We start from the raw sequence: 16536 nt of genomic DNA on the forward strand, positions 1-16536 counted from the left end.
CACTCCAGTCTCAACCAAGAACACTCCTCTCTTCCCCCCTTCCCGGAGCTCTTAAAGGGATTGACCCTGGGCACAGTGCCTGTGCCAGCTCCAAGCCTGCCAGCCCAGAGCCAGCAGTCACTGCCTCTCACCCAGTGGCCCCAAAACATGAGCCAGCAAGCCACTGGAAGCCAGCCCTCCATCACTCCCCAGGAGCAGTCTGCCAGCTCCCATGAGCCTGCCAGGTCCCGGAGAAGGTGGGTGTCTTCCTGGTCCAGGGTGGAGATCATGAACCTTATTCAGGTTTGTGGGGGGATGCCCTCAACGTCCATGATCCCTGCACTAGACAGAGGAACGCGGCCATCTATGGCAGGATAGCTGCCAGCCTGGCCACCAAAGGCCACATGCGAACCCAGGAGCAGGTTTGCATGAAAATCAAGTTGGTCCGGCGAGACCCCCAACCCTGAGCCCTGAGCTTCCCCTCCACCTTCTTCCCCTTGCTTCCCCCTTCCAGCTCCCTCCTCCAAGGTTTCCCCCTCCCCTCTCCCACCCTCTCTTCTCCCCTCTCCCACTTCCTTTCCCCAGTCTCACCAGAGTTTCATTCACCCCCCCCCCAGTTTTGTTAAATAGAGTTTGTATTCATGAAAATACATGTATTTTATTTGACATCAGGAAGGGAGTTAGGGAGGGGTAAGTGGAAGGACGTGAAGGAGGAATGAGGCACAAGCCCCCAGTGGGGCAGGCCAGGGAGGCTCTTAGTGCTCCTCAGGGTGGACGCTCTCCCTCAGGGTCTCCTGGATACTGACAGCCCCTGGATGGACCTCCCGGATGGCAGCCTGCAGAAAGTGCAGCCAGGCTCGCAGCACCGCATCCATGAGAAGCACCAGAGTGCCCAGGGGCAGCTCTGGCTCCATGTTGCAGAGTGCTGTAGTCAAATGATCAACAGTCATGTTGCTTTATGTCTCCCATTGGGAATGTGATAAAACAAAGTGGACTATTTCAGATTCTTAGGAAATTAAACCAAACCTAAAGCCAGCCTTAATATGACTCCATCAATAAGAAAGTAATGCTAAAATATCCAAGAGCTTGTTAACAAATGTCCCAATTTGTGGATTAAAACTCAGGGAAATGTTTAGATAATGATGAGATATGATTGTCAAATATCCTTAATTCAGATACATGGTTCATGGGAGCATTGCTTGTATGACTGGCTTTTTAAAGTTATTATTTAAATTGACATTTTTTACATTTTTTATGACATGCATGTTTTATGTTCCTCAGATAAATGGGAAACCTCTTCAGTACATTTTCCCTCATGCAAGACTCAAACTGCTGAGAGACCCAAAGGATCACACAGTGTCAGGTAAAAATAAAAAAAAATAAAACTCAAACAAAATTGCACCTGGTTGTACTAGAATGCTTATTAAGTAGCATGTACATGGTTTGATTTGCTAATGATGGTTGTTCAGTCCTATGAGCCAAGAAATGTACTACTCATTTTAAATGTTTTTAGTGATAACAGAAAACTGTGACATAGAAAAAGGACCACAGGACTGTTAAAAATAGATAAATTACTGCAAACAATTTTATACTGAAAATATATAAGCAACTTGGCTATGTCAGTGAAAGATATCAGGGGGTTTTATTTGTTATTTTATATGTCTGTCATGTTTATATGACAAACTTGTATAGAATATAATAGAGAGAAAGACATCAGGGCTGTGTCTACATTGGCAAGATTTTGTGCAAAAGCAGCCACTTTTGCGCAAAATCTTGCCGCCTGTCTACACTGGCTGCAAGTATTTGTGCAAGAACACTGACTTTGTAATGTACAAAATCAGTGGCTCTTGTACAAATACTCTGACGCTCCCGCTCAGGAATAAGCCCTCTTGCGCAAGTATTCTTGCACAAGAGGGCCAGTGTAGACAGCAACGTTAATTTCTTGCGCAAGAAAGCCCGATGGCTAAAATGGCCATTGGAACTTTCTTCTGCAAGAGAGTGTCTACACTGGCCCAGATGCTTTTGCGCAAAAGCAAATCTTTTGCACAAAGGCACATGCCAGTATAGATGCTCTCTTGCACAAATACTTTTAACGGAAAAACTTTTCATTTAAAGGTATTTGCGCAAAATTATGCCAGTGTAGACACAGCCTAAGGGTCTAAAGAAATTGAATAGGCTGTGTTGAAATTCAATCCTGAAGAATTTGATAAAGAATTCTGCTTTTTTTTTAGAGTTTCTGGAGTTACCCTAGATAAGTTGTGTAATTCTGTATTAAATTATATGATAGTTAAAATGCCTATATAAAAATAATTACTTTCTAATTATATTTTACAGAAACTTTTCTCCCTCGTCAGTGTGTGTGTGTGTGTGTGTGTGTGTGTAGAAAGAGATGTGTCTCTGTGTGTAGAGAAGGAGACCAGCTGAGAGCGGCTATGTGTTATTTTGTATGCTATTGCATGCTCTGTAATCAGAATCAGTGCTATACTATAATTCTTCTGTCAGAGTGTAAAAACACTGTATATTTCAAGATCTAATAGGTGCTAGGTCAGTTTGTTGTTTTTCAGTTTTGTATTTTTTTTAATAAGACACTGTATTGATTAGGAATTAAGTGTTTTTCATTGGAGATGTATGCTATTTATATTCTGCCAGAGGTATAATTTAGCTTTGTGGTTTTGTTGCAGAACAATCAGACTTGCTCTTAACTACTATCAAAAAATCTAATAGCATATGTCAAAATCCACTTCTGTCTGGAAATAATTACTTGTTGCTAAGCATTGGTTTCCTTCCAGCATTTAATGGAAAGTAGCACCATGCTTTGTGCATTGCTATATATTTCTTTACCAGCATTTTTGGTTGAAAAATCTCGATTATTTTCTCACCTCCTTCCCCAGTCTTTTCAGTATGTAAATAAGTTGGCCACTCCAATGTACCCCTTGGTAACAGGGGTGCCTCTGCACTGTCCTGATTTGTATCTGTCCTTTTTCAGGCCCCTTTAATCAGAGACTACACATTTTCTCTTTCAATCAACACTGTTATTCATAGAATCATAGAATTATAGTCTGTGTCTACATTGGCACCCCTTTCCGGAAAAGGGATGCTAATGAGACACTTCGGAATTGCAAATGCCGCGGGGGATTTAAATATCCCCCGCGGCATTTGCATGAACATGGCTGCCGCTTTTTTCCGGCTCGGGATTTTGCAGGAGAAAAGCGCCAGTCTAGATGGGATCTTGCGGAAAATAAACCCTTTTCCGGAAGATCCCTTATTGCTACTTGAAAGTATTTATTCCAGTGCTTAACCACTGACAGTTAGGAACTTTTTCCTAATGTCCAACCTAAACCTCCCTTGCTGCAGTTTAAGCCCATTGCTTCTTGTACTATCCTCAGAGGCCAGGAACAAGTTTTCTCCCTTCCCCTTGTGACATCCTTTTAGATTCCTGAAAACTACTATCATGTTCCCTCTCAGTTTTCTCTTTTCCAAGCTAAACAAGCCTAATTATTTCAGTTTTCTTTCATAGGTCATGTTCTCTAGACCTTCAGTCATTCTTGTTGCTCTTCTCTGGACCTTCTCCAATTTCTCCACATCTCAGACCATTTCTCCAATTTGTCCAGATCATTTTAAATTATGACCCTATCCTCCAAAGCAGTTGCAACCCCGCCCAGCTTGCTATAATCTGCAAATTTAACGAGCATACTCTGTATGCTGATATCTAAATAGTTGATGAAGATATTGAACAGAACCAGTCCCAAAACAAACCCCTTTGGAATCCCACTTGTTATACCTTCCCAACAGAATTGTGAACCTGGGCCTGGCTATATTCAAACAAATTACAGTGAAGGCTTTTTTACCCGGCACACTGATAACCAGAAAACTTTGTTAACCAGCCTGTCCCCAGCCAAAATACTGCCACTTCTTCAAGTGCATGCTCCTGAATTCTGCCTGTCCAGCTTGTCCTTGCAGGGATTCTGACAATCAGCATTGCCAGCTGACACCATCAGCAGGTGCCTCCCTCCCCCTCAGCCTGCCTCAAGCTTCCAGGAGCCAGATCTGCTGGTAGGGGCCAGGGGTGAGAAATAAGCTTTGTTATCCAGCAGATTCAGTTAACTGACAGGCCCCATTCCCTGTGAGTGACAGATAACAAAGCTTTCACTGTAATTCAAAAAGCGAATGTAAAAGTCCATCCCAGAGCCCTCTTTTGGTTCTTAGTACATGCCCCACTCTGGGCTTTGCCTTGTCTCTGCCTTGTTCAGAGCTGACTCTCTTACAAATATCCCACAGTCTCTAATGAGGCTCTCTCGGGGCTCTTATGAGGAACCAGAAGCTTCAGGTTCTCTCCCTGCACCTGAATATTTTGCTGAGGAGTTCAAGTCTCCTGCCTCTTTCGCTCCCATGGCTTTCTCACAGGGGCTACGTCTAGACTGGCATGATTTTCCGGAAATGCTTTTAACGGAAAAGTTTTCCGTTAAAAGCATTTTCAGAAAAGAGCGTCTAGATTGGCACAGACGTTTTTCTGCAAAAGCACTTTTTGTGGAAAAGCATCCATGGCCAATCTAGACACGCTTTTGCGCAAAAAAGCCCCGATCACCATTTTTGTGACAAACGGGAGCAGCATAGTATTTCCGCAAAAAGCACTGATTTCTTACAGTAGGAAGTCAGTGCTTTTGCGGAAATTCAAGCGGCCAGTGTAGACAGCTGGCAAGTTTTTCCGGAAAAGCGGCTGATTTTCCAGAAAAACTGGCCAGTCTAGACACAGCCAAGATGTTATAGCAGTTTTCTCTCTGTGTACTTCCGTGGCATTAATTGCTACAGAACAAATATAGCACCCACTGATTAACCGAAATTATGTAGTGCTCCCTTTATCCTAGACTCTAAAATTTAAAAGGATAGTTCATATCCAGTGTACAGTCTGGGGCTCCTGGCATAAACTGGGGTTACTTGCAGTCTTCCTGGGGATTTCTTGCCCAGCAGGGGAATGCATAATAGTGAAATCCAAGCTGTTCACTTCCTGCAGAACTGGTGAAACTAGTTACCTCATGGTTTTATTTTACAGAGGGCTCGATTCTCTTCCCACTGTTGTGTGCTCTTATTTACACAACTATGGCAGCGTTTCACACTAAGGGCACATCTACACTACAGCGTTATTTTGAAATAACTCATATTATTTCAAAGTAACACGATGAGTGCCCACACAGCAAGCTCGTTATTTTGTAATTAGTTTGAAATAATAGGCTTCTTATTCCAGAATAATAAACCCACATTTCATGAGGAATAATGCCTATTTTGAAATTGCTATTGCTAATCCTTGGGGCCATTCAGAGTCCTCGGTGCTTCCTGGGGCTCTAAATTGAGGTAGTGCATCCACATTAGGTGAGCCTGCCTCAGATTAATTTTGAGTCTTCCCTGTAGTGTGGCCGTGTTATTTCTAAATAGTTATTTCAGGATTTATTTTATTTATTTTATTATTTCAAAATAACGTATTTCAAAATATCTTAGTAGTGTAGACATACCCTAAGTGTGCTCAAAAGTAAATCATCACACAGGGTGAGAAGCAATGGAAAATCAAGCCCTGTATTTTTAATTCCCCTTCACCTCCTCATACTCTCAGGCTACATCGTAAAAGGGATGCAAATTAGACGTATCGCAATTGCTAATGAAGCGGGGATTTAAATCTCCCCTGCTTCATTAACATAAAAATGGCTGCCGCTTTTTTTCGGCACGGAGCTTTGCCGGAAAAAAGTGCCAGTTTAGACACGGATATTTCGGAAAATAAAGCCTTTTCCGAAAGATCCCTTATCCCTCTTAAAATAAGGGATAAAGGATCTTTCGGAAAAGGCTTTATTTTCCAAAAGATCCGCATCTAGACGGGCGCTTTTCTCCATGCCAAAAAAAAGTGGCAGCCATTTTTATGCTAATGAAGCGGGGGAGATTTAAATTCCCACTTCATTAGCAATTGCGATACGTCTAATTTGCATCCCTTTTACAAAAAAGACATCCAATCTAGACGTAGCCTCAGTATATAGGGTTATTTTTCTCAGGCTTCTTCAGCCACTGTGATAATGTGCTATCTAGGGTGCTGTTGCTGTTCACAAAATAAATCACCATGAAACAAGGTACAACTCGTCTATGGGAATCACCAGTCTCCAATTTAAAATTATTTGTGTACATGAACTCATGGGCTCCTAAGTAGTGAGTTAGCACAAGCAGACAGAGTCCCTGCAATGGCAACACAGGCATGAGTTCAGTAACAACAGAGCAACATGAATGTATTACAGGAAGAGAATTCAGAGGTATCTCCCCAGGTGCCTACAGGTACCAGGAGAGAGACTCCCAAATTCTCTACTTTTTCTCAACTCTGAGTGGAATGAATTTTATTATGTGCAATAATGTGGAGGTGATGTGCGACATGAAGGCTGTGTGTGACATCACCTTCATAGTGGTGTATGTAGCCAAATTCATGTAGTGGGCGTGGGGCCAAAGATTATGAGAGGGGTCTCAGACTTGAGGCAGAGGTTTGGCGTGCAGAAGTAACAAGGTTCTGGGTTGCGGTGAAGGCTCTGGGGTGGAGCTGGGGGTGAGGGGCTCAGGGCTGGGACAGATGGTTGGTTGCAAGGGTTCTGGGAATGAGGGCTTCAGGTTGTGGGATGGATCCAAGCGATTCAAAATACAGGAGAGGGCTGCAGGTTAAGGCAGAGGGGTGGGGTGCAGGAGGGATGAGAGCCCTGGTGTGGGTTGTCATGGCTCCTTCCCCACTCTGGCATGATAAATGCAGAAGTGGGGGCCAGCAAGTGTACCCCAAAGCCTTATCTACCAGGCTTTGGTATAAAACTTCCCCCAAGATCTTAAAAACCTAGATCTTGGGAATAAAACTTCCGCTGCCACCACCCAAATGTTGCTAAAGAAACCAGGGGAAAGACCATTTGGGAAATCTTCCCCCTAAAACAAAAATCAGGGCACACCATTAACCACTGCCAGGTTAATAAAAGAAAAGAAAGAACTTTTATTATTACAACAATATTCTGGTTGCAAGTATAATGACTAGAGAGGAAGGTAACAAAATATACTCATGGAGAAACTCCATGGGCCTAGAACTTAGTTACAAAGAAAAGCCAAAACATCTTTTAAGCAGTGCCAGACATCAGATCCCATACCCAATCCATAACACAATAAAACCTAACAAAACTACCTAAACTTTACCCTACTTACAGAAAATGAAGAATGATGTCTTGGAGAGAGAGAGAGACATGCTTGTCCCTCTCTGTAGCTGCAGAGAGCTCTCAGAGAGACAAAAGGAGAAAGGAAAAAAAACCCAAATTCCTTTGTCCCAGTTTGAAAAGTCCCACCTACATTCCTATTGGTCACTCCACCTGGTTAGGTGTAGTTAACCCCTTAATCCCCAGGCTGCTGGCTAAACCTCATAATCATGACATGGGTCTCAGGATGAGGGATCTTGGATGTAAGAAGGGACCAGAGCTGGACGTACATGACAGTTTACAGGCTCTGGACTGTTTGGCTGTGAGTTGGGGAACACAAAGACTTAGCTTAGGCCCCAAAACTGGGGCCAGATTTTCAGAACAGCTCAGCATGTTAGATGAATGCTTGATGCATTTTGGAAAATCTGTCCATCAATGCCACATTGGGAGCTGCTGGTTCCTAAGGCCCCTTTATGTAGAAGGATTTCTGTCTTTGAGTAACAGCTAGTGGAAAGTGGAGCATAATGTGATAGAAACCAGAGAAAAGGGGAGAGCAGTGACTCTTGTATATATTCCCACCTATCCCCCAGAGATGTCTGGGGCATTGCAACTCCACAAGGTTTGGAATAGAAGGGCATGGAGCCAGAGAGCATGCTGACTTGTTACATTTTTAAGTGGAAACTTACTTTCTATTGCCTGGAAAAGAAGATATCCTCCCCCTCCCAGTACTCCTGTGATTTCTGTCTCCCATACACATTGGGCTCGTCTACACTGGCCCCTTTTCCGGAAGGGGCATGTAAATTTCACCAGTCGTCGTAGGGAAATCCGCGGGGGATTTAAATATCCCCCGCAGCATTTAAATAAAAAAAAAAAAAGCGGCGGACATTTTTATTTAAATGCCGCGGAGGATATTTAAATCCCCCGTGGATTTCCCTACGACGACTGGTGAAATTTACATGCCCCTTCCGGAAAAGGGGCCAGTGTAGACGTAGCCATTCAGTTGTAAATACAAAGGGATTATGGCCAGCCAAGGGCAGGACAGATGCTGTTGGAGAGAAGTTAGGCAGAAAATATTTGAAGACTTGGGATTGGCATATTTCATTCCTCACCTATCTTTGAGGTAAAGGGAATTGTGGGGCCCCTTTGCATCCCAGGTTTCCCTCACCCTGCTCTTCTGAGGAAGCAAACTGGTAAAAATGCTGAAAAATTAAGCATTCAGAGTTTTCTGCTGGGTTTTTATGGTCTTCAGCGGTCTCTCCCTGGACTCACATTCTCCAGCTTGTATCTGCCACTATAGAAGTGGTCAACCCATACCAGTAAGCTACATGTGATCATCCAAACAGTGAATGAAGCTGATTTTCTAACAGCAGGGACAGAGGGAATCTTAGAAATATTTTATACCATGCCAGGTCATTTAAAATAGTGATAATTAATGCATCTCTTCACAATCCCACCACAACAGGGATGGCACAGCAGTCAGATAACTGGATGATTCCCTACATAACATGGTGTCTTCATTTACAAAAAACAAAAACAAAGCAGAGGTCTCAGAATATTCAGCCCATCAGATTTAGTGATCCGATAAATTTGTAAGCTATTTGGTACAGAGACCTTCAGTTATTACATGTTTGTACAGTGCTTAACACAACAGTGTTGTGAACTTGTTGAATCTAATAGAGGCTATAAATGTTAAATATTAATAGTCTCAGATCCTCTTAAATCCTTTTCAGACAGTCTGGAGTGACACTGCATACTGAGCATATGGCCTTCTTTAAAGTGACAGTGAAGAATACAAAAGTCACATGAATTCCAGAGTTGAGAGCCTGTTGGGTCTATAGTTTAGGCTGGGTCACTCAAAATTTTCCCACAGATTTTGGCAGGAGACTGAGGTTCTGAAGGCAGGGGCATTCTACCTGTATTCCAGGTGTGCAGTACTGTATGTGTTGTCCAACTGGAGGGCCATGGATGGGATCCAACCCCTGGGATGATTCTGCCAGGCCCCTATGAAGGATACCATTTTGTAGAACAAAATGGCATCCTCCATCGAACCATGACCTTGTACACGCATGCAAGTCTACTCCTGTACCAAGGATGCCATGTGCAAGTGGTAAAGGCGTACAGGGGAATTATCAAATGTCATACTAAAACTGCCACAGCATGTCATTGGCTGAAGAAATGAAGAACTGGGCCCCTGATGATCAATTAGTTTTCAGTCCTATGAGAGGCTACTAAGATAGGAGCCTGACTGCTCTGTGGGAAAACTGAATGGGTCTTTCTTAAAGCTCCCCCGTCCCCCTTTTTTGTCTGTATCACTTACCATCCCCTACAGATCTCAGCTCAGCTCTGTACGACAGGAAGATTTGCAGTACAAACTGTCCTCAACACATTTGCCAAAACAAATAGCCTGGTACTGCTAGGGCTGAATGACTTGCTGAAAGGTTTTGACTCCAAAGATTTGTTAATAGTTTGCAATACATGAGGAAGGAATTGGCATCACTATGCAACTCAGATGCCAAAGCAATGATGCCAGTGATCAGAGAATGATAATGTAGCAGCATTTAATGATCCAGAGAAACACTGCTTGTTTTCACTCTAAAACTCCTTCTCTCTTCTGAGGCCTTGGGCACAGCCAGCAAGAGAGTTTTTTAGCATGGCAGCATTTACCTTTCCAGGGTTTAAAATGGAATGGTTACAGCTGGAGTAAAAGAGGGCAAGGGTGGCTACCTGAGGGTATGTCTACACTGGCCCCCTAGTTCAAACTACAGAGGCAAATGAAGCATACTGAAGTTGCTAATGAAGTGCAGGATTTAAATATCCCGTGCTTGATTAGCATATTTGTGACCGGTCGCCATTTTAAAATGCCAGTAGCCCAAATTAATTTCTGTGAGGTAGTAGAAATGCAGTCCTATTTCTGACTTTCTTGAGCTTCTGACTGTTTTCAAACTCTAAAATTCTTGAGAGGTAATATGTACACAGCCCACCCATGTACTCTTGCCACCTTAACTTCACTTCAGCTAAGGCTCTTCTGTGGAAATTTCCTTAGCTTTTAAAAAATACAGTCAAATGATCTGCTGGAGAGAATTTGTTTTACTGCAAAGATGAAGAGATCCATGAGAATGGAGGGCAAGCTGACCGTAGGAAGTTCTTCTTAGGTGGTATCTCTATTATTGTAGGTTTGCAGTCATAGTAGCCCAGTCTGCATGATCATCTGCTAATCTCATTGTCAAGGAATAGTCCTTTTTATTCAGCCAGGATACCACCTCCATTATTTTCTTTTCTCATGTTCTTCTACATAACTGTCCCTGGAACAGGAATCACTCACTAAAGCACTCCAAATGAAGTTCAAGATGGGGAAAATCAAGCCTGAGGTCTAAAGTTGGACATGCAGAAACTGAGATGCCCCAAATCAATGGCCACTTCTGAAAAGTATTGTTATTTATTATGTGTACTGTAGTAGCAATAACCATGAGACCATGAAAAGCAGAATATACATTCACAAACACACACACACACACATACTCATGCCAGTCTTGCTGATGTTTTTATGGTTACCAATCTGTACTCACATCCATCTAATGGCTACTTAGGATGTGTCTAGACTACAGGTTTTTTTCAAAAAATCTTCCCCTGCATCTAGACTGCTTCCGCATTCTTTCAAAAGCAAATCGAAAGAATGCGGCAATTTTTTTCAACCGCAGAAAGCCTCGTTTTACGAAGAAGAATGCCTTTTTTCAAAAGTGCTCTTTCGAAAAAAGGTGCTATGTAATGCAAACTGTGCTTTTTTGAAAGAGAGCATCCAGACTGCCTGGGTGCTCTCTTTTGAAAAAGCTGCTTGCTTTTTCGAAACTACTGGTTGTAGTTTAAATGCTTTTTTCGAATGAGGCTTTTTCAAAAGTATCTTTAGAAATAGCCTCTTTCGAAAGAGGCTTGCAGTCTAAACGTAGCCTTAGGTTGTTCCAAAGTGGAAGAGCTGCCGTGCCCAGACTTTGCAGGGCAGAATCCAAAGTTCCTTAACAAAACACCCAATCTTTTTAGTCATTCTTTGCCATTCAGATCTAAAGATCTCTCTGTGTCATGCTGCTATCAGTTATCACTGTATGAATGTTTAATTTAATGTTATTTCCATTATCATTCTTCATTAGCATTTCAGATGACTCTCTCTGGGTATGTCTACACTGCCACCCTAGTTCGAACTAGGGTGGCTAATGTAGGCATTCGAACTTGCAAATGAAGCCCGGGATTAAAATATCCCGGGCTTTATCTGCATATTCCCAGGCACCGCCATTTTTAAATGCCAAGTAGTTCGAACTCCCTGCCCGTGGCTACACACGGCACAGGCTAGGTAGTTCAAATTAAAGCTCCTAATTTGAACTACCGTTAGTCCTCATTGCAGGTGGTACCATGCAGATCTGTGCCTGTTCGGGAAGGCAGCTCACAGGACTGGGCCCCATGCTGCTCCTGTGCCCTGGCAACAGTGTGTGGTGGGGGGCAGCAGAACACGGTAGGGACAGCACATCATGGTCCATCAAGCAGCTGCTACTGCGGCACAATGACTTCTCCAAATGGCACATCGGGCTGGGGACAAAGAGAAACAGGAGATGCTGCGAGCAATGGGGCTGACAGTAAGTCCCTGCCTGATGTGCTCTGCCCATCGCTTCCTCGGCCCCCTAAGCCAGTGCTCCCAGGTCTTCAAGCAGCCTGGCCTCCCTCGTGCATGCCCCCTGTGCCGCCCGCTCACCTGCTCCACCTCACTGACGCATCCTCCCATCTGTGCTGCCCATCAGCCTGCTGCATCACAGCCGTGAGGCGGGGCTCAGTTAGTGTGGATGACAAGCAGGACCTTACAGCAAATACTACAATAAAACCTTGTCCTAAGCTAAAAGAAATGATCAAAAGAAGTTATAGTCTCTTCCTGCCTCAACATCAAGGTATGCACTTATCATCTTACCCGATGCAAATCTATCAAGAATAAGAGTCATCCCCTTCTGCTAAACATGAAACAGAAATGCAGAGAACTTATAAGCAAAATATTAGCCTATTAATTATTTTAACGAATATCTAACATTTATATAGACTACAAAAGACTGTTTAAAAGCAGTGAACAATAACTAGGTATTATTATACAACATTTGGAAAGTATATACATAGGTTTTTCTAGAGGTGATATAGATTGAGAAGTCTAACGAAAAAGCCAGGAGATTAAGATAATCAAAACAAAATAATGACTGACATTTTGGGCTCTTTTGCTCGTCCTAAAAAATATCATTTTGCTACTTACTAGAAGTCCAGCTGGGTGGTGGCTGGGGAGGCAATTACAAGTGGGTTTAATACAGGTCATTTTTCCAGAAAGAACTGGAATTTTTGTCCTTTTTTTTCTACTTCTCTGTGTAGAAAAACAATATGACACAGTTATTTGGCTATAAATAGAAAAGAGTACAGTGTTTAAATGAACCAAACTGTGTGGGGAAATAATTGAGTTTCTTCCTTGCCACAAAAATTGTACATTAGGGGCTCATTTTGTCAAACAGCAAACTGAATAGCAAATTAGCATTTTTTTCTTATGCAGCAGTCTGATTATTACAAGAGCTGCTCAGTTTGTGTGAGAGAGAAATCAAGCAAATGCATTATAAAGGAATATCAGCCCCATGAGATATTATTCTGACTCAGTTAAAGAAAAGCCTTTGTCAACACTTTCTTTACACTATGGAAAAGTTCTTAATAATCTTCAAACACATTATGATATGCCAGACATAATATGGTTGGAATAGACAATGCAGGTGACTGAGAAATTGTCTCCAGTTCAAAACCAGCTTAGGTTAATAATGACTAAAAGGGTTCATCTACACAGCAGCGTTATTTTGAAATAACACCCGTTATTCTGAAATTACTATGTGAGCATCTACACAGCTAGTCTTATTTCGGCATTTGTAAACCTCACTCCACCAGGAATAACACCTCTTCTGAAATAGCCATTTCATAATAGCATTAGTGTGGATGCTCCAATGCTGCTATTTCTGAAATAGCTCCTCTCCAGTCTATTCAAAGTAACTACTCTCCAGTGCTTCCTGGGGCTCTAAATTGAAGTAGCATGTCCACATTAGAGGAGCCTGCATCAGACTAATTTCCAGGTTTCCCTGTAGACATGCTATTTCAATATAAGCTATTTGGGAGAATTTCTTCCGGAATAGCTTATTCTGAAATAATCGTGCAGAGCAGATGTAGCCTAAGTCTTACCACCCTTGATCAATAATGGCTGGATGCTGGTATGTGTGAAATGAATTCTCAGTACAGTTCTGTGGACAGATTTTCGTGTCACAGGATCGCTGCACCACCACAAACCTAACCAGCATTTCAGAAATGTGTATGGAAAACAAGCTGTCAAATCACCATATAATTCTTCCAGTGGGATAGCCTGAGGTTAATTTTCAGTGCTGCTGCATATGTGGGAACTGTTCTGCAAAGAAGTAACACACTTCTATATCTGGGGCTGTCAGTGCAGCAACTTTCCCAAGCAATTATGTAATAAATTATTCAAAGCTGATTAAATCTGCCTTGGGGTTTCCTGCACCCTAGCTTCTGTCTAATATTCAGTTCATTTTCTAATGTTTTTCACAGAACTGAGAGTCATAATGTAGTTCCCCATAATATTGACCACTCCCACTGACCAATCGATGGAGAGGAAAGGAAGTGTATGGAATTTCCAACATATTCTTCCATGGACAAGTATACTTCCCATTATGGAAAAAACAGGAGTTTTAACTTCCAAGTCCTATAGATTCCCAAGGTTTTCCTGTGTCATGAGAAACTAACCAGTGGCACAGGGGCAAGCATGCCAAGTCTTTATGTCTCTGCACTGCACTATATAGAGAGGATACACAGCAAATTTAATACAACCCTGAGCATTATCAACTACCTTACACATTCTTCCTAATATTGATGTGGTATGATGCACATCCCCAGGCTTGCCACATTCCCATGAGTGGATTCCCAAGTCTGGTGGCTGGAGGGTGGTATGCATTCTGCGTGGTCTAAGGAGATAGGGCAATCCATTCACAAAAGCCCCTCTGTGCATGAGGGTTAAAAGGTGTGCTCTGGTTCACAGTTTATTAGACAAAGCTGATTAGCTGAATAGAAAAAAATGGTGCATAGTTAGGAATGAAATTATGGGCTGAAATTTCAGGTCCATACTCAGTACATTCTCAGCAAAGCCCCACTGAGTTTACAAGTCAGAATTCTGCCTGAGAAATGGCTGAATGAAAACTGAGGGAGGCTCTTAGAATTTGGCACAATATGCAGCAAGATTTTATAAATTATATGGCAGTTCTTTACTATTCAGTAGAGCTTTGACTAAGATGCACTGTATTGGAGAATCACCAAATATGCCAGATATAATCACGTAGGGGATGATAGAAAACATTAGATATGCCTTGATATACCAAAAAGCTTTCTGTTATGTACATCTTTTTTGTAATCTTGGCTTTCACACACAACTCCCAGAAAGCACCATTAAAAACTATTAAACCTTTTTCTCCCACATGGGAACTATATTGTAAGAAAGCTTGACTTAAACTTCTGTAACATTAAATGTGTAATAAAACTAGAATTTTATAGTAAAGTCATGAATAATTGGTAGACATGTTGGACAAGTAGATTAATCTCTATCTTCAAGAGTAGGTATGTCTTGCCTAAGAATCCTAAAAGATCTATGGTGCTTGATTACTCTTTTAGTCATGGAGTCTCTGACACGGTCTCTGGTACTTTTCCACATTAGGTTGGAAAGCAGTTTTGCAAAATAGACAGAGGAACTTGAACAAATAAAGATATGCTTTTATTAGCTCATTTGATGGCACCTAAACTGTATTTAGTTTTAAGGTGTAAATTTAAATATTTTTTGTGATGTGCTTAAAACTGCTTTAGAAGCTGCATATAGTGTATATTTTAAATGTGGCTGTGAGATTTTAGGGCTGTAGGGTGAGATATTCCCCCTTAACAAAGCAAGAGAAGAAGAAGAGAAGGAAACAGACCAAGCAGAGAAAAGTGAAAATGAGTGGAGAAGGGTGCAGATTAATTTTTACAGGTTGTACTAATGGCAACACATAGGAGATTAGGACCAAATGTGCTTGGAGCAGGCACTAAGGCTGTGTCCAGACTCAGGGTTTTTTTCGGGAAAAGTAGCCTTTTTCCGAAAAAACTTCACCTGCGTCTAGACTGCAGCCGCATTCTTTCGAAATTAAATCGAAAGAACGCGGCTTTTCTTTCGACGGCAGTAAACCTCATTTCACGAGGAAGAACGCCTTCTTTCGAAAGTGCTTCTTTCGAAAGAAGGCGTTCTTGAATGTAAATAGGGCTTCTTCGAAAGAGAGCATCCAGACTCACTGGGTGCTTTCTTTCGAAAAAGCGGCTTGCTCTTTCGAAAGTTCCACGTGCAGTCTAGACGCTCTCTTTCGAAAGAGGCTCTTTCGAAAGTATCTTTCGAAAGAGGCTCTTTCGAAAGTATCTTTCGAAAGAGCCTCTTTTGAAAGAAGCCTGCGGTCTAGACATAGCCTAAGAGTGTTTTACATAGATAGACATTAATTTTAGGAGCTTACTTTTAGATATTAAGGCTTGAAAATGTTGTCTGTAGATATGCACTGAACTATTAACAACCTCTAGGCTCTATGACAAAGGCCAGATTTGGTTATATCATGCACACAATAGCAAGGGGTGGAGCAAAGGTACCCTGACATAATGGGAGCACTAGGAGACAATATGTCTCCAGGGCTCCTTGCTTGCACTGAGATGGTAGAGAAATTCATGGCATGTCTTCCTGCAATGCAGCCATACCCTACTCAGTACAGCCAGTCAGCGCTAGCATGTAGTTGGACTTAGCCAGGGTTCCATCTTTTCTCTACCTCTTCCTACACATTCTCTGTTCAGTTTCACCATGGGGGAGGTATCTTCAGCACTGCCCTAGAACTTCCCCAAACATCATAGCTGAGACTCAAGATCCCATAGGAAACGAAGAGGGGCAGGTCTTTAACTCCCTTCTCCTCAGTAGGGCTATGTTAAACCTGGGAATATTCTAACCCCTAATGCGTGGGTTTTTAAAGGTCATATAGGCCATATCAATGTCTCTTAGGGTACATCTACACAGCAACATTATTTCAAAATAAATAGCATTATTTCGAAACAACTTAGTCTGCGACTACACAGCAGGCAGTTTTTTTGAAAAAATGTCGAAATACTGTCAAGCTGGAGGACTTTTTACACTGACTTCTGTAACCCTCATAGTAAGGGAAATTAGAGGAAGAGGGCTCTATTTCAAAATAAGTGCTGTGTAGATGCTCCCAATTTCAAAATAAGCTATTTTGATTTAAGCTATGCAATT

The 16536-nt window shown here is 42.1% G+C and overlaps 1 protein-coding gene across 1 annotated transcript in view; it reads left to right on the plus strand.

Moving 5' to 3' along the window:
• Positions 1–16536, plus strand: part of PCLO (piccolo presynaptic cytomatrix protein) — a 506430-nt gene that overhangs the window by 330412 nt on the left and 159482 nt on the right. Inside the window, exon 9 of the mRNA XM_014570493.2 lies at positions 1261–1342. Coding sequence (XP_014425979.2) covers positions 1261–1342 — 82 coding nt within the window. The remainder of the gene's footprint in view (positions 1–1260; positions 1343–16536) is intronic.

The sequence above is a fragment of the Pelodiscus sinensis genome, chromosome 1, assembly GCF_049634645.1.
Source record: "Pelodiscus sinensis isolate JC-2024 chromosome 1, ASM4963464v1, whole genome shotgun sequence".
Lineage (NCBI taxonomy): Eukaryota > Metazoa > Chordata > Testudines > Trionychidae > Pelodiscus > Pelodiscus sinensis.